This window comes from Molossus molossus, unplaced genomic scaffold, assembly GCF_014108415.1.
Source record: "Molossus molossus isolate mMolMol1 unplaced genomic scaffold, mMolMol1.p scaffold_m16_p_3, whole genome shotgun sequence".
NCBI classification, from domain to species: domain Eukaryota; kingdom Metazoa; phylum Chordata; class Mammalia; order Chiroptera; family Molossidae; genus Molossus; species Molossus molossus.
In genome coordinates this window covers 132185130-132203611 of record NW_023425366.1, presented here as the reverse complement: position 1 = coordinate 132203611, position 18482 = coordinate 132185130, and the positions used below count along the sequence as shown (strand labels likewise).

The 18482-nt window shown below is 46.5% G+C and overlaps 1 protein-coding gene across 8 annotated transcripts in view; it reads left to right on the top strand.

Annotated features, from left to right (window-relative positions):
• Positions 1 to 18113, top strand: part of VPS35L (VPS35 endosomal protein sorting factor like) — a 143539-nt gene extending 125426 nt beyond the window's left edge. For 2 of the 8 annotated variants that reach the window (XM_036278771.1, XM_036278776.1), the window contains 4 exons: positions 4610 to 4775; positions 9675 to 9793; positions 16496 to 16642; positions 17108 to 17887. In XM_036278771.1, the coding sequence (XP_036134664.1) occupies positions 4610 to 4775; positions 9675 to 9793; positions 16496 to 16642; positions 17108 to 17206 (531 nt within the window). In that variant the 3' untranslated portion in view covers positions 17207 to 17887. Of the gene's footprint in view, positions 1 to 4609; positions 4776 to 9674; positions 9794 to 16495; positions 16643 to 17107; positions 17888 to 17982 lie in introns of those variants that run through there. The other 6 variants (XR_004961631.1, XM_036278774.1, XM_036278772.1 and 3 more) reach the window with 6 other exon arrangements.
• Positions 18114 to 18482: the final 369 nt, after the last annotated feature.

Here is an 18482-nt window from a genome sequence, read left to right as displayed (position 1 = left end):
GCTTTTGCTCCTTTGTCAGATAATTATTGACCATACGGACATGGGTTGATTACTGGGCTCTCTGTTCTGTTCCAATGATCTATAAGCCGGTTCTGGTGCCAGTACCAGGCTGTTTTGATTACAATGGCTTTGTAGTATAGTTTGATATCTGGTATTGTGATCCATCCAACTTTGTTCTTCTTTCTCAAGATTGCTCTGGCTATTTGGGTCTCTTTTGGTTCCATATAAACTTTTGGAATATTTGTTCTAGATCTGTGAAATATACCATTGGTAGTTTAATAGAGATTGGGTTTAATCTGTAGATTGCTTTGGGTAGAATGGCCATTTTAATGATGTTACTTCTTTCAAATCATGAACCGTTACTTATATCTTCCTAAGTTTTTCTTCAATGTCCTGTAGTTTTCTGAGTACAGGTCTTTTACCTCTTTCTGTTAGTTCATTATTGGTGTATAGAAATGCTACTGATTTCTTAATATTAATTTTATATCCTGCTGCTTTACCATATTATTAGATTTAGTAGTTTTTTTGGTGGAATCTTTAGCATTTTCTATATATAATATCATGTCACCTGCAACTAATGACAGTTTTACTTCCTTTTTTTTTCAATTTGGATGCCTTTTATATCTTCTGTCTGATTGCTGTTGGCTAAGAGTTCCAGTACTATTGAATAAGATTGGTGAAGGTGGATGTTTCTGCCTTGTTCCTGATCTTAAGCAAAATGCTTTTCATTTTTGCCCGTTGAGTATGATGTTGGTTTTAGGTTTTTCACATGTAGCTTTTATTATGTTAAGGTATGATACCTCTATTCCTCCTTTGTTGAGAATTTTTATCATAAATGGGTGCTGGATATTATTGAATGCTTTTTCTGTGTTCGTTGATAAGATCATGTGATTTTTATCTTTCATTTTGTTTATGTGGTGTATCACATTTATTGATTTGTGAATATTGTACAACCTTGCGTCCCTGGAATAAATCCCACTCAATCATGGTGTATGATCTTTTTACTGTGTTGCTGGGTCAGATTTGGTAATATGTTATTGAAGATTTTAGCATCTGTGTTCATCAGGGATATTGGCCTATAATTCTCTTTGTTTGTAGTGTCTTTATCTGGTCTTGGAATTAAGATAATGCTGGCCTCATAAAAAGAGCTTAGAAGTCTTCCCTCCATTTGAATTTTCTGGAATACATGTTAATTCCTCTTTGCATCTTCGGTAATCTTTGGTAAAATTCGCCTATGAAGCCATCCAGTCCATGACTTTGTTTGCTGGGAGTGTTTTTAGGACTGCTTCAATTTAATTAGTTGTTTTCAGTCTATTCAGGTTTTCTGAATTTCTCTGATTGAGTTTTGGAAGATTGTATGTTTCTAGTAATTTATTCATTTTGTCCAGGTTATTCAATTTATTGGCATATAGTTGTTCATAGTAGTATTTTCTTAAAATCTTTTGTATTTCTGTGATATTTATTGTTACTTTCTTTTCATTTCTGATTTTATTTATTTGGATCCTCTCTCTTTGTTTTTTGATGACTCTGGTAAAAGGTTGATCAATCTCGTTTATCTTTTAAAAGAACTAGCTCTTGATTTCATTGATTTTTTTTTTTTAATTTTTATTTTTTATTTCTGTGTCATTTTTGCCTTAATCTTTATTATTTCCTTCCTTCTACTTACTCTTGGCTTTGTTGTTCTTTCTCTAGTTCTTTTAGGTGTCGGGTTATATTGTGTATTTGAGATTTTTCTTTCTTCTTGAGATAGGCCTGTAATGCTATGGACTTACCTCTGAGAACTGCCTTCACTGTGCCCCATTGATTTGTAGTTGTTGTGTGTACATTTTTCTTTGTTTCCAGGTAATTTTTTATTTCTATTTGATCTCATTGGTAACCCATTCATTGTTTAATAGCATGCTATTTAGCTTCCATGTCTTTGAATATTTTTGAGCTTTTTTATTGTGGTTGATTTCTAGTTTCATCCCCTTGTGATCTGAGAGGATGCTTGATTTAATTTCAGTCTTCTTGAATTTGTTAAGACTTTTGTGTCCTAACATGTCATCTATTTTTGAGAGTGTTCAGTGTGTACTTAGAGAAGAATATATATTCTGCTTTGGGATAAAATGTTCTGTAAATATCTATTTAGTCCTCTGACCTAGTGTGTCATTTAAGTTCGCTGTTCCCTTGTTGATTTTTTTTATCTGGAAGATCTGTTTATTGTTGATAGTGAGGTGTTCAAGTCTCCTATTATGACTGTATTACTGTCAATCTCTCCTTTATAGCCACTAAGATTTTCTTTATATACTTAGGTGCTCCTATATTGGGTGCATATGTTTTCAAAGGTTATATCTTCTTCTTTTATTTTACTTTTTTTTTTTTTTATCCTCAACCAATGATATGTTTTTACTGACTTTAGAGAGAGGGGAGGGAATAGAGAGAAACATTGATGTGAGAGAGAAATGTTGATTGGTTATCTCCCATATGCACCCTGACCAGGGATCAAACCTGCAGTCTATGTATGTGCCCTGACCAGTAATTGAACCCACAGTCTTTTGGTGCACAGGACAACGCTCTTACCAGCTAGCCACCCATCCAGGGCCCTCTTGTTGCATTGATCTGGTTAGTATTATGTAGTGATGTTCTTTGTCTCTTGTTATAAGGTCTTTGTCTTGAAGTCATTTTTGTCAGATACAAGTATTGCTACTCCAGCTTTCTTCGTTGTTGTTTATATTTGCATGGAATGTTTTGTTCCATCCCCTCACTTTCAGCCTGTGTGAATCTTTTGTTTGAGATCAGTCTCTTGTAGACAGAATATATATTGGTCATGTTTTCTTATCCATTCATCTGCCATATTTCTTTTGATTGAAGCATTTAATCCATTTACATTTAAGGTTATTATTGATAGGTACTTATTTATTGTCATTATTTCTTTATACCTATATTCTCTTTCACTACATGTATATGTACATGTATATGTGTATACTTCTTTTCTTGTAGCCACCCCTTTAACATTTCTTTCAGTACTTGTTTGGTGGTAATGTACACCTTTAGCCTTTTTGTGTCTGGGAAGCTCTTTGTTTCACCTTCAATTTTGAATAGCATTGCTAGCTAGAGTAGTCTTGGTTGCAGATCCTTGCTTTTCATTACTTTGAATATTTCATGCCATTCCCTTCTGGCCTAAAGTGTTTCTGATGAGAAATCAGCTGACAGTCTAATGGCAACGCTCTTGTAGGTAACTTTCTTTCTCTCACTTGCTGCCTTTGAAAATCACTCTTTGGCCCAGCTGGTGTGGCTAAGTGGTTGAGTGTCGACCCTGCACCAAGAGGTCGCCAGTTTGATTCCTGATCAGGGCACATGCCCAGATTGTGGGCTTGATCCCCAGTGGGGGGCATGCAGGAGGCGGCCATTTGATGTTCTCTCTCATCGATGTTTCTATCTCTCTCTCCCTCTCCCTTCCTTTCTCTAAAATCAATAAAATTTTTTTTTTTTTTAAATCACTCTTTGTCTCTAACTGTTGCCATTTTAATTATGATGTGTCTTGGTGTGGGTCTCTTTGGGTTCATCTTGATTGGGACTCTCTGTGCTCCGTGGCCTTGAGTGAACTTCCCTTGAACAGGTAGGGAAGCTCAGTGCCCTTGCTCACTCTCCTCTCTTCCTCTGGCCCCTGTGATGCAGATGCTGTGCCAGAGCTCCCTACATTGCCTAGCTGCACTTTTTGTTTTGTTTTTTGCTGGCTGTTTTTGTTGTTGTTGTTGTTTTGTTTTATCTTCCTAATTGCTGATTCAATCTCATGCTTCATCTAACTTACTTTTTATTCCTTCCATTGTATTCTTGATGTCAGATATGGTATTCTTCATTTCCAGCTGGTCCTTTTGCATGGTTTCTGTGTCCTTTGTCATGCTATTGTAGTTCTCACCGAGTTCCTTGAGCATCCTTATAACTGTTACCTTGAACTCTATATCTGATATATTGCCAGAATCTGCAACTCTAGTTCCCCTAGGGGGACTCACAGCAGGTTCTGGTTGGGTGCAGTCAGCCATCCCCTCTGCAGGAGCAAGCTCAGCTACCCAGTCTCAGGGACAGATCTAAGGAGTCTCCCGCTGAAGATGATGCTGGACCAGCCTACAGGAGGGGGCTAAGTACTTCATCCTGGTCTCAGACAGTAACCTCCAAGGGTCTCCCACTCACTTTGAATGTCCCTGCTCTGAGCCACTCTTCCTTTGGAACTGTGCCCAGCATGTGTATCTGGGACTTGGCAGGGCTGATCTAGTCTCCCCTTGGGGGTGGTGCCTGTAACCCTTTTTCGATTCAGTTTAGCATCTGAGAAACACTGCTTGGTATATGAGGACAGGATTGTAATTTTGGAAACAGGCCATTAAGCTGACAGGTGACTTTGCTTTCTCATATCTGGGACCCAAAAAGGGAGGCTCTCAGAGCTTGCCTGAACAGACTGCAGCATGCTGATGAGTGGGATGAAGGACCTTTTATCTTTTTTCTCTATTGTTTAACCATAGCTGGTACTTAAATTTATCCATAGCTGCTAAAGGGAGGGCCCTGCGTTTCTGTCTTGACTTTTTTTCTCCTGCTCATATCTAAGAATATTTATCCTGTTTTGGTTCTTCACTAGGATCATCCTGAACATGGAGTCCTGTTTCTTGTCCGGGAGCTTCTCAACGTGATCCAGGACTACACCTGGGAGGACAACAGTGATGACAAGATCCGCATCTATACCTATGTCCTGCACCTCCTGTCTGCCATGAGTCAGGAGACCTACCTCTACCACGTAGACAAAGGTAGCCAGGCCCCTCCACCAGGCTGCACTGTGCTCGAATCTCACTGATGTCAAGTAGAATGTCTTCGTTTTCTTCCATTTAGTGTGCCTGTGTCTTAGCTGCTGTGAACTTCTAGTCCAGGGGCTCACTGCATGTGCCATGTAAGGGTTACCTGGGGCAGCCCTTAAGAATACAGACTCCGGAGCCCCAGCCTCTTCTCATTTGGGATCCCAGGAGGAGACCTGAGGCTCTGTGTCATTAATAGCACCCAGGGGCCAAGATGGACAATCACATGAATTCCTAGAGCCCCTCTTTGGGCCGGTGCCGGTACTGTTCTGCAGCAGGACCTGGAGTGGTGATTGAGTGTACATGTGCACCAGCTCCATCCCAGGCTGCTCGTGCCACATCTCAGGCGGCCTTGAGTGGGGTGTCTGCCTGACCAAGCCCCTGGATCAGATGCTCAGAAGGGAGGATGTGGCCCAGGGCAGCCGCATGCATCCCGCCATTCTGAACTTGCTGCTATAAGAGTGGGAGCAGCCTCCTCAGGTCCTGTACAGCAAAGGACAGCCCCAGTCCAACCTCTGCCTGAGCCTAGGCATCTCCCTGCTTGTCAGACCTTTAGTTCTAATGTTTGGTTTCCAAAAAAAAAAAAAAAATGGCCCTGTTGTTTAAAGTGCTCTTAGCCAGTAATTGTATACTTTAGGGTTTAAGCAGCCGTCTGTACATTGAGAAGTTTCAGGGGTCACATGAGCAATGGTGAGGGATACAGCCTCTGCGGCTGGGAGGCTGTGTCTAGCTGGGTTGTGGGGATTGGGGTGGAGATGCAACAGTGGGGGCTGGTTATTGTCATGATTGCTGCATGTCAGGTACCACTCTAGACTCCAGGGGCTCGCCCTTTGAACCCTCCCAGCATTGTGATGGAGACAGGAGACAACCTGGTTTACCAACCACAGGGGCTCAGGGCCAGGCAGTGGTGGAAGTGGAATTCACACTCAACTGTGGGGCCTATCTTATGCTGCCTGCTTGATTACAAAGTGAGAATGTTTTAATTAAGTATACCCTGAACTACAGAGCTCAGAGAATTATCACAAAGCGGACACGCCTGGGTAAGCACCACCAGGTTAGGAAGTGGACTCTTACTGGTTCCTTAGAAGTGCCCAGCGTGCTTCCTTCAGGTGGACACTGCCACCTGCCCCCCAGAGGTGCAGTCTCCTGGCTCCTGACCTCACTCATAGGCTGCCAGTTCCACTTTGATGGAAATAGGCCCATTCAGCAAGCCCTCTGGTGTGTGGCTTCTGCGCAGCACTGTTCCAGGAGTCTTCTGAGCAGGGCCCTGCTCCCGCTGTGCACTGCTGGCCCCGCCCTGCGGGCCAGCCACACCCCCTCACCTCCACATTTGCGCTCCTGCGCTGCTGAGGGGCCGGCTGTAGGGGCGGGCCACTGGGGGGCGGGGCTGCTGGAGGGGAATGGTGCTGCTGGGGGGCAGGGCCTCTGGTGGGTGTGGCGCCTTGGGGCTGCTGCGGGGCGGGCTGCTTGGGGGGGAGTGGGGCTGCTGGGGGGCAGGGCCTGGGGGGTGTGAGGCTTTGGGGCCGCTGGGGGGAGTGGGGCTGCTGGGGGGAGTGGGGCTGTGGGGGCGGGGCTGTGGGGGGAGTGGGTGTGGGGCTGCTGGGGGAGGTCCCTGCATCTCTGCTTCCTGGCACTCAAGCCTGTTGGTGTATCCCTGGGGGTGGGAATGCTGGCCCCGCCTGTGGGATTTGCTCAGGTTCAGCTTTGGTGGATACTAAGTCGGTTTCCAGAATCATTGCACCACCTGACACTCCCACGGGCATGAATGAGAGTTCCATGTGTTCCCGTGGTGTGGCCAGTCTTTTTATTTGGGATATTCTGATGAGTGTAATTTACATTTCTCTGATGGCTGATTAGGTTGCACACATTTTCCTGTATTTGTCGTCATTTTCTATCTCCCTTTGGGATGCACATGTGCAGGATTCTGAACGGTAGACTCTGGAGGACACACTGATGTGGAGGTGGGTCTGTGAACCACGGCCAGGCCTGTCCGAGGAGCCAGCTCTCTCCTCGTCATTCTTGGGTCCAACCACAGCCAGGCAGACGGGAGTAGGAGTGCTAGCAGGGGGTGTGGGTCCCTTCCAGGGGTCCAACGATCTGGCTTTGAGAGAGGAAATCCAAAGGATGGGTTTTCTTTTCCTTCCTCTGGGCCCACCTGTGTTTACTTTGGATCTGCATTGTGACTTGACAGCTGTCTCAGTGGGAGACAGAGGCTGCAGAGACTGCAGAGACTTTCCAGGGGTTGCAAGTTCCCTTTTCCCACCCTTTTCCTATTGTAGGCAGCCTTTTAGACAGCAGTGACCAAGACAGGACTTCTGAAAAATGGGTCAAAAACTTCTTGCATTTATGAAGGATGGTTTGGCTGCCTTCTTTCCAGATTAATACAAGGAGAATGTTTTGAAATTATCCAGAGAACTCCAGTGCTTTCATGCCAGAGAGTGAGCATGGTTAATGGTGAAGGGAAGGGTACTACACCATGTGCTCATTACTGAATATGCGGAGAGGATGGAGTGGGGAGAGGGTGGCTCCGGGTGCCGCTGTCAAGCCAGCATCGATCCTGCACTCCTCCATGCCACCTGCCACAGCCTGAAGCATCTGGGGTTGTGACCTCAGGGCCAGAGAGTTGCTGAGATTGTGGGCTATTTTTAGTGGCCATTTGCCAGGGATATCATTTCTCCCCTGATCTGGACTCTCAGGCTCCCCCTACAGAGCCTAACCAGCTTCCTTCTAATTCTCCAAGTCACCCTTCCCCCACCCTCCTGGCACCACCAAGTGTTAAGGTAGACACTTGTTTGCCTGCTCCTGACCCCTTTTTTCACTTTCTCCAGTAAATTCAGTGTGGGTTTTACTAATTCCAGAATTCTATCCCAAGCCTAGATTTTAGGATCCTGTGACCCCTGTACCGCCCCTCCTGACACTGGGCACAATTGCAGTTGTCTGTCTGCTCCTCAGTGTCTCTCGAACAGACTGCGAGCTCTGGGAGGGCAGGGCATGGCTGGCCTTGTTCCCCACTGGGACCCCAGCACACCTTTGGCCTCCGGTCAGGAAGTCTGCAGCTTGGCTGGTGAGCCGTGGTGCTTTTAGACTGTCTCTCTCCTTTTTTGGGCTAATCAGAATGAGAGTAGATTCCAGCCTGGAGTAAGACTGGGAATTGATGCCAGGGACTATCCTAGTCCTCCTCGGCAGAGACGTGAGAAATTCCTTTACCAGCTATAGTTTTGCCTTTCTGCACAATCAGGTGGTGAATGGCTGAATAAAGTTCTTTCACTTTTTACAAGAATAACTGCTGTCCTCCACGTGGTAGAGAATTGTGACAGATGCCAGAGCGGTTTTAGAAATCCCGTGACAGCCCTGTGTGGCTCAGGGCCTTTTCCTGCCAGTCTGGTGTTGGAGGAGTAACAGCAAAGCAAGTAGTTAGCCTAGAAAGCGTCTCCTGGAAGGTCCCCACAGAGACACTTCGGAGCTGGTTTAGAGATTACCTGCAGGCAGTGCGCCCTGCTTACAGATGGGGTGTGTGTGGAGGGGAGGGGTGTTGTAGTGAGAGCAAGTGAGAAAGCAGGCCCAGAAGTATCAAAATGGCATCAGCTGTTGATTCTAGGGGAGAGAGGAGTCTTCAGTGTACTGTTTCTCCAGCTTTTCTGTAGCCTTGATATTCAAGAGCAAATTATATTCCTAAATGAGCTCAACGAAACTCATTTTGTTAGAAATATCTCTAAACCACAAACCAGATCAGTGCCATGTGCTTGTGGCCACTCGTACATGGCCACCCCTCTCGAGGCACCAGCTTGGCTTCTGGTGTTCCAGATGTCACCACACCTGGGACACTGGCCCACAGTTCAGGCCTCCCCAGATCAGAAGCAGCCCAGAGCTGCCCCTCCCCTCGCCCTTTTGCTGACCACGAGATTATGGGCGCACGCAGCCTGCGACTCTGCTGGAAGGCTACCTACAGCACTGCTCCCTCCATCTAGGCCGAAATGCCGCGCCCCCGCCCAAGCTGTGAGAACAGGGAGTAAACTCACATAAGCGTGAAGGGAAAGAATGGACTGTGCAAGGCAGGGTTGCGGTTTCATTATAGACCCTAAACTTCGCAGCAGCCCTGCCCAGCCCCCACCTCCACCCCAGACAGAAAGGAAAGAGAAGAAGGAAGCGTCCCTGCAGGGACCGATGGAATGCACCGGCCTTCAGCGGGCCTTCAGCGCAGAGCACTGACAGCTGTGACAAGCCAGCAGCAGTCTGCCCAGTGGAAATAGCCCCAAGTATGTAACGAAGGCAGCACACCCTGCAGTCTCTCCTCCCTTACCAGCCGATCGTACCCCAGGGCGTGCTTGTCATAGGTTCTGTCCCAGCAGAGAGTGGGGGAACTATTTGGCAAGAGACATTTTCAAAGGGATTCAAGTTCACCCGTAGACATACAGAACCTTAGGGTTGATCTGAGGGAGTTTGAGGGGGACCGGCTGGCAGCTGGATGTAGTGGTGAACAGCTCAGGCTTCAGAACGGGACCTCCGTTGGATACTAGCTGGGACCACCTCTGAGTCTCAGTTTCCCCGTCTGCCAAAGGGAGATGTTAATATCAGCTCTTTCACATGCTGGTTATGAAGACTTGCAGTAAGCCATTAAAAGTGTGTAGTCCCATGTCTGGACCCGGGACACTCGATTCTGGTCTCTGACTCCCACTTTCCAAGTGGCCAGGTGTTTTCTCTGTGCTTCAGAAGACTCCCAGTCCAGTGGGGAATTATGGCCGTTTCCACTTGCCCTGCATTTCCCTGCCATCTGCTGACACCACAAGCCACAGGGCTGCCGCTCCCTGGCCAGGATGGGCTGAGTAATGTCCCTGCTCGGGTTTGTTTCCTCAGTCGACTCCAATGACAGCCTCTACGGGGGAGACTCCAAGTTTCTGGCTGAAAACAACAAGCTGTGTGAGACAGTGATGGCCCAGATCCTGGAGCATCTGAAGGCCCTGGCCAAGGATGAGGTAGGTGCCGCTGCCACCCACCCTGCTGCTCGTGCAAAGCAGGGGACTTCCATGTGAGCCAAGTTCACGCCTGCTCCTGGTGTGCTGCAGGGTGCCTCTCCAGGGCCCCTGGCCAGTGCTGCATCCCTTATCCTGCTGCCCAGACACATCACAGCCCTCATCACGTCCTAGCGCCACTCAGGTGTCTGCCAATGCCTGTGTGAACCAGCCTGCGCTGCCCGTCAAAAATGGGCCATACGCCGAGCTTTTACTGTGCCCCTTCTGTGTCTGCGTCTGTCTAGATCCATAAGTGCCTACCTTGTGCTATGATTGCACACAGTCCTCAGAGCATTACATGCTGGACAGGCTGGCAGCCGAGAGCACTGCGCCCTACCACAGCCCAGGTGGGTAGCCGCCCCCCAGCAGGGGGTGTAGGTGCGCTCTGATGTTCACACAGTGACGAGACCGCCTCACGAGGCCTCTCAGAACATACCTCGGTCATGAAGGTGCCTGATTCCACCCGGCTCACTTCCCTGGTGCCAAACACGGCTTCATTTTTGCAGCTTCAGTGCAAACGTGGGTGACAGATGGGTCCCAGGAGCCTTGCCTCAGATGGGCAGCTGCTTGGCTCTCGGGCACTGTTAAGGCTAGTGGTCCTGCTGTGTGGTCAGAGTGCACCAGGCTGCAGTGCCTTGGGAGTCAGAGCCAGTGCTTGACTCTCCGTGTCCTTCCCGGGGGCGTGCTGGTCCTTTCGCTCCGGCCGTGCTCATCACAGCTCTGGGCTTTCTGCTGAAGCTTGGACAGGCGGACAGCCCAGCTGTTCCTGGTCTCTTCCTGGCAGGCCCTGTCATCTCAGGGTCCTCGTCAGTTCCCTTTCCCAAACTCAAGCTGGATGTCAGTTCCGTTCTCTGTGGCCTTTCAGCCCTCCTCTTCCATCCCGGGCCCTCCACCCCTTCCCATAGCTCCCATCTCATTGAACCCTTTGAAGATTAGATCAAACTGGATTGTAATGCTTTCTCATTTCCAGGACTGTATAAAATACCACCGCTGCCCTCAGCCCCTTCCCCAACCCACCAAAAAACCATAAACGTATTGCATGGCTGTGAGTGTACATGGGTCTCCCTTTTCCTGGGGTAGTCAAGCCATTGCTGGAGAGTGGGATTTTTTTTCTCGACTCCATTCCCTGGTGGCCTCTGCCAAGGCCCGGGGCACTGCCCAAAGGGCCAGCCTTAGGGGTAGCAGTCCACAGGGCAGAGGGAAAGTGCAGAACCACTGTTCCTGGGGCCCTGAGGACCTCACAGCACCCTCTCTCCAGGGAGGAAGGCTATGTGGGTGTGTCCCACTGACCCTGGGGACACTCACTGCACGGAGGGCGCTGGGCTGTCAGTGGGAGTGGCAGCATCAGAACCCCAGTTTCTTTAGGACTGCTTCTCAAACACTGAGCATTAGAAGAGACATCCTCTCCCCAGCTGAAAGACACATGCAAACTTTGTGTAAGGGTTAGAGACCCAGCTCCTCTTTGTCTGCACAGGTGGTTTTCAGAAGAGCCCTTCTACTTACAGGAGAAATGGCGTGTCCTTGGCCTTCTGCCTGCACCTGCTATACTAATAGGTTCCTGTCTGCTCCCCCTGCCATGGAATATTCTTAGTGCTATTCCCTAAGTCTTAAACCATCGGCTGTGGCTGCAGCCTCCAGCCGGGGCCTCGTAGAGCAGGGCTGTGTGCTCGGCACTTGAGGGTGCTGCCCCGTGGCTTGAACACACTTTTCACTGGTGTAGCTGGATCCAGTCGGAGGCAGCACAGACAGCCTAAGCGACCATAGCCTGGGACCCGCAAGCTCACAGGACAAAGCCCAGAACCCTGTAATTTGGAACTATTTTCATGTAACACTGGGCTCTTTCTCTTGAGGGAGGGGGCATTGACAGTGGTAGACTCTGGAACAGAATTCTAAAAAAATAGCAAAGCTGGAATGTTTCCGAAGACCATTTGGACTCAGATGCCAGAGGTGTGCACAGAAATGCCTGTCCACGTGTGCACGCTTAGTAGGAAACAGGAGTGCGCCAGGCTGCCTAGAACACGCCACCCTTCACTGAACAGCATGTCACTCCCAGGCGACAGCGAGTCAAGGGCCTCAGGTGGATCCTCGGGATCTGGTGCCCAGGAGCGCCGGGCAGGTTTCTGTCCACTCAGGGAAGCTCCACGCTTTGGAAAGCCCAGTGCTGATGCTGGTCCTGTGTCTCTTCTTTGAGTGTTGGTCCCAGCCCTGCTTCCAGAACTGCCCTCTGGAGCCACGTAAAGGGCCTGGCCCTGTCTTGACGCCAAGCTCTGTGAAGTTGTTCGCTTGGGGTGGTGAAGCCAGTAACCACGCCAGAACCTCAGAGCTCCCTGGAAATGCCAGTCCTCAGAGGAAGAGAATGGAAAGCGGCTCTTTTCTATGTAAGCTCTGTGGACAGGGCTCGTACCCTGCGTGGCGTGGCCCTCACTGTGATCGGAATTCGGGTCTTTGCGCACTGGCTGGCGCGCCTTCCTCAGACCCGCCTCTGATGATTTCATTTTTAAAGGGCTGTACATTAAGATGCATGAATTGTGCTTTCTAGGGCAGAGTGCTTATTGAGAAAATACAGACTGGAGAAGTGGTTGAGAGACTGTCTTCCTTGTTTGAATTTTTTTTTTATCCTCTCACCCAAGGACATTTCGTTTTTTGTTTAGATAGAGTGGGAGGGGGAGAGAAAGAAACATCGACTTGAAAGGGACACATCAAGTGGCCGCCACCCACATGACCCAACCAGGATCAGGGACAAACTGCAACCGAGGCTCATGCCCCCAGTGGGAACCAAACCCGGGTCTCTCTGGACCGCAGGCCCACGCTCCAACCACTGAGCCAAACTGGCCAGGGCCCTTGTTTGACTTTTTAAAAATCTTTCCCACTTCAGTGCAATGTAGATGAAAGGCTTCTCTCAGGGGGAGACTCTTCCCTTAGATTTGAAATAGAATTTTTTTCTATTTCAAATCTAAGGAAAGTCTCCTAGATCGAAGCAGAAAATGAGAAAATGGGGCCTTCATGGTCTCCAGGTGGCAGACAGTGGCCACTTTACAAGGTGAGCAGGATGGGCTAGAACCTACCTGATCTGTGCCCAGGTTCCAAACTGGGGCAGAACTGCACTGTCTGATTAAACATGGGGCCCAGCATCCGGCTGGTGTGGCTCAGTGGTTGAGCGTTGACCCTGCACCAAGAGGTCGCTGGTTCGATTCCCGGTCAGGGCACATGCCCAGGTTATGGGCCTGATCCCCAGTGGGGGGCATGCAGGAGGCAGCCCGTCCATGTTTCTCTCTGTCCCTTTCCCTTTCTCTCAAATCAATAAAGAAAAAAAAAAATTTTTTTAAATAAAAAAAAATAAACATGGGGCCCAGAGCAGGCTATTGCCAGTTAGTCCATGAGTCTGTGCCAGGTAGGTTCCTGCAAGCTATCAGCAGTTCAGCTGCTGCTGTGACTCACCTGGTCCAGGCCACTGCCAAGGCAGGCTCAGTTTGGGGGAGAGAGGCTGGGGGAGGTGCTGTGTCTCTTCATGGTCACAGCCCCCCCTCATCCAACTGTGACAGAAGCTGCTTACTGTGTTTTCTCCACCAAAAGACTTTATTTTATATATATATATATATATATTTTTTTTTTTTTCCAATTAGAATTGACATACAGTATTAGTTTCAGGTGTACAATGTAATGTTTAGACATTTATATAATTTACAAAGTGATCACCCCTAGTGGTAAGTCTGATACCAACCTGACACCATATGGTTATTACAGTACTATTATTGACTATATTCCCTGTGCTCTACTTTACATCCCACGACTATTTTGTAACTTCCAATTTGTACTTTTTAGTCCCTTCACCTTTTTCACCTATTCCCGCTCTCATCTGTTGTTCTCTGTATCTTTTCTTTTTTTAATTGATTTCAGAGAGGAAGGGGAGAAGAGAGAGAAACATTGATGAGAAAGAACATTGATTGACTGCCTCCTGCATGCCCCCCAACAAGGGATTTGGCCCACAACCTGGGCATGTGCCCTGACCGGGAATCTAACTGGCGACCTCTTGGTGTATGAACCACTGAGTGACACTGGCCGGGCTGTCTTTTTTTTTTTTAATACAAGTATTTTTTAACTGGTATTTTGAGAGAGGGAGGGGATAGAGACAAAGAAACATACATGTGAAAGAGAAACATCAATCGGTTGTCTCTTGTACATGCCCCAATTGGGAATTGAACCCTCAACCTGAGTATGTGCCTTGACAGGGAATTACGAATCAAACCCTTTTGGTATATGGGACAACACTCCAACCAACTGAGCCACATCAGCCAGGGCTCTGTATTTTAGTCTTTTTCTGTTTCATTTGTTCATTTGTTTTTTTAGATTCCACATGTAAGTGAAATCATATGGTATTTCTTTCTCTACCTTATTTCACTCAGCATAATACCCTTGAGGTCCATCTGTGTTGTTGCAAGTGGTAACATTTCATTCTTTTTATGGCCAAGTCACATTCCACTTTTTATATGCACCACCTCTTCTTTATTCACTGTGTATTGATGGGTTGCTTCTATGTTTGGCTCTTGTGAATAATGCTGCAATGAACACAGGGGTAAATATAGCTTTTTGAATTAGTGTTTTGTATTTCTTTGGATCAATACCCAGAAGTGGGATTGCTGCATCATTGGTCTCTTAATTTTCTGAGGAGCCTCCATGCTGTTTTCCATAGTGCCTACACCAATTTGCAATTCCACCAACAGTGTACAAGGGTTCCCCTTTTTTTATTCTTTTTTTTTTATCCTCACCCGAGGACATTTTTCAATATTTTGTTCAGATAGAGTGGGAGAGAGAGAGAGAAAGAAACATCGACGTGAAAGGGACACATCGAGTGGTTGCCACCCGCACGACCCAACCAGGGCCGGGGACAAACTGCAACCGAGGTACGTGCCCTTAGCGGGAACTGAACCCAGGTCTCTCTGGACTGCAGGCCGACACTCTTAACTGCTGAGGCAAACCGGCCAGGGCAAGGGTTCCCTTTTTCCACATCCTCACCAACACTAGTTTGTTGATTTATTGATGATTGATAGCCACAGTGACAGGTGTGAGGTGCTACCTCATTGTAGTTTTAATTTGCATTTCTCTGATGAGATGATGTTGGGCATCTTTTCATGTCTATTGGCCACTTCAGTGTCCTCTAGAGAAATGTCAATTCAACTCCTCTACCCACATTTTAATGGATTGTTTGGGTGTTTTGGTGTTAAATTGTATGAATTCTTTATAAATTTTGGATATTAACCAGTTATTGGATGTCATTGGAGAATATCTTCTTCCATGCAGTAGGCTTTTTGTGTGTGTGTGTGTGTGTGTGTGTGTGTGTTTTATGGTTTCCTTTGCTATGTAAAAACTTTAGTAGTCCCATTTGTTAATTTTTTTTGTTTCCCTTGCCTAAAGAGACAAATCCATAAAAAAAAAATATTACTAAGAGTAACGTCAAAGTTTACTGCCTGTGTATGGTTTCTTTTAAGAGTTTTATGGGTTCAGGTCTTATATATTTGTCTTTAATCCACTTTGAGCTTATTCTTGTATATGGTGTAAAAGTGGTCTCTCTTTTCTGTATGTATCTGTCCATTTTCCCAACACCATTTAATGAAGACAGTCTTTACTGCATTGTATGTTCTTATGTCCTTTGTCTTATATTAATTGACCATAAGGTGTGGGTTTATTTCTGGGCTCTCTCTTCTGTCCCATTGATCTGTGTGTTTTCATGCCAATACCATGCTGTTTTGATTTTAGGTAGTGTGATTCCTCCATGTGCTTCTTTCTCAAGATTGCTGTGGTTATTTGGGGTCTTTTGAGGTCCCATATAAATTTTAGGATTATATGTTCTAGTATTGTGAAAAATGCCAGATATTTTGTTAGGGATTGCTTTGACTCTAGATTGCTTTGGGTAGTATGGCCATTTTATTTTTTTATTCCTCACTTGAGAACATATTTTGCATTTATCTTCAGATGGAGCAGGAGGGAGAGAGAGAGAAACATCGACATGAGAGACATGTGGACTGGCTGCCACCCACACAACCCCAACTGGGGGCCAGGGACAAACTGCAACTGAGGTACATGCCCTTAGCAGGAACCGAACCCGGGACTCTGGTCCACGAGCCGATGCTCTAACTGCTGAGCCAAACCAGCCAGGGCATGTATGGCCATTTTAATGATGTTAATTCTTCCTGTCCATGAGCATGGTATATCCTTCCATTTATTTGTGTCTTCAGTTTCTTTCTTCTGTGTCTTAGTTTTCTTAGTACATGTGCTCCACTTCTGTGGCTAAATTTATCCATAGTTATTCTTTTTGATGCAAATTTTGTGTCTTGTTTCTTTACCGAATTCATATGTCAGCTTTAATAGTTTTTTGGTGGGATGTTTAGGGTTCTCTCTATATAATCACGTCATCTGCAAAGAACAGTTTTATTTCTTCTTTTCCAAAGCCAAAGGACTTTACACACATCATCTCATTCAGTCCCCACTTACCCTCTGGGCTGGCATCACAGTGCTCTCCTACAGGTGGAGAGGCTGGGACTTGGGAGGTTAAGCAGTTTGCCCTCCTGAAGGTCCGTGGCAGACCTGGCCTTTGAACCCAGGCCAGCATCACCACTGGTCCTGGCCCAAGCCCCCATGCCACACTGTCACCTCTTTTTTCTGTTTCAGGCCCTGAAGCGCCAGAGTTCGTTGGGTTTGTCCTTCTTTAACAGCATCTTGGCCCATGGGGACCTGCGCAACAACAGGCTCAACCAGCTCTCCGTCCACCTGTGGCACCTGGCCCAGAGGCACGGCTCTGCAGACACCAGGACCATGGTGAGACCCTCAGAGGGCCCCTGCCACGCCCCTGAAACACAGGGTGTGGCGAGCTACACAGTCCTACTGGCCACAGCACAACTGGTTGCACACAGCATTGGGGCCTGGAAATCAAACAGCCCTTCTTTCCCACTTCTAGAAGAGAGCCTGGCCCAAGATTTCCTGCGGTCATCTCCTTGCTCTGCAAACTATAACAGTATTAGTGTATTCCCTCTGAAAAACTACATGGTAAAAAATCAGTCATTCCTGTTCACATCCAAATTTGATTCTAAGGGCAGTTGGCAATCTAAGATGCTTCATTTAAAGATTTGGCTTGTTTCCTCCCCTCCCTTGTCCTCCGAGACTGCCAGTTCTCTACTGAGGAAAAGCAGAGAGGCACAGTAGGGCCGACTTGCCGCTGCCTCAGCTCCAAAGATGGAGAATAATGAACCAGAGGGAATGATGAGTCCTCCTTTCTTCTCTTAGGTAAAAACTCTGGAATACATCAAGAAGCGAAGCAAACAACCAGACATGGCTCACTTGACCGAGCTGGCCCTCAGGCTTCCTTTGCAGACAAGGACCTGACTCGAGTCCCATCTCCAAGGCCTACACCCTCGGGCTTCGGTGCCATATCCGGAAAAGACCTGCTTTTTATTTTATTTTTACAGCTTTGGCCTTTACCAAGATTATTCTGACCCTGAAGTGGAATCGTAAGAGCATTAAAATCTAACCTTGTTCACTGAGCGGCAAAATAATTAGCTGCTTTCCAGTGGTGTCTTTTTTTAATTGGAAAATAATAACCTTAAAAGAACCACTGTTTTCCTCTCCATATTTTGCGTCTGGAATTAAATGTTGTCTAAACCACCTTGCAGGATTCATAAAAGGCAGGCTCAATTAATTTCTTTTTCTATCAAAATGAATTGGACTTCGAACATATTCTGTGAGTAAACCTCCTGAAGAAATATTTATGTTCATGGCTGTTTGTTTAATTACTTCTGATTCTCTTCATCCAGAGAATGTGTCTAAACATATTGTGTGGTTTGCTTTGCAGCCATCATTCCAAAAAGCATGTGGTTCTGTCTACTTTTTACCACCAGTTTCGTGGGACTTATCTTATATTCCCACTGACATTTTATTTTGAATCAGTGAACATATTAATATTGATTGCTGACGAGAATGCAACCAAATTGTACATTAAAAGTACCTCAAACTATTGTGTTTTGGAAGGTATGCCCTGGACATAATTAAGTTTGTCTCTACCCCATGAAATACATGATTACAGTTCACACGGCTTATCTTAGTAAAAGTAGTTAAGATAATTTAAAACTAAATTTATATAAACTAATGTTTTCACTAAACAGTCTACTACCAACTGATCAACTTAATAGTGACATCCCTCCACTCCAAGGAATTGGGTTGAGAAAACGGCCCCCACTGGAGAACAGACCATGAAGAATGGCACTCAATGGACCGCACATATAGAAATTCACACAGGTGATATCACCCAGACACCCCAAATAGCTGTTATTTCACAAAATTATTTCCAATACCACTTTTACTATATGATAGTATTTAAATGAAAAAACCCACAAATTCACAAAAGTTTCCTTCTGTTTTGAGGCTGCTCACAGACAGCATTAGTCCCCAAGCTGGGGTCGGCAGGTTCGTGTTGCTCTTCCATCATCAGCCGGTCATGTGCACATATACCAAGTCCCTTGCCTGGCCAGGCAGAGGCTAAAACACCCAAGAATTTTGGTAAATAAGGTAAAAATGAAAAAAGGTGTGCATGAGACCTGTATTTTTTTTTTTAAATCACTCCTCTAATAAATTACCATAAGCTTAGTGATTTAAAACACAATTT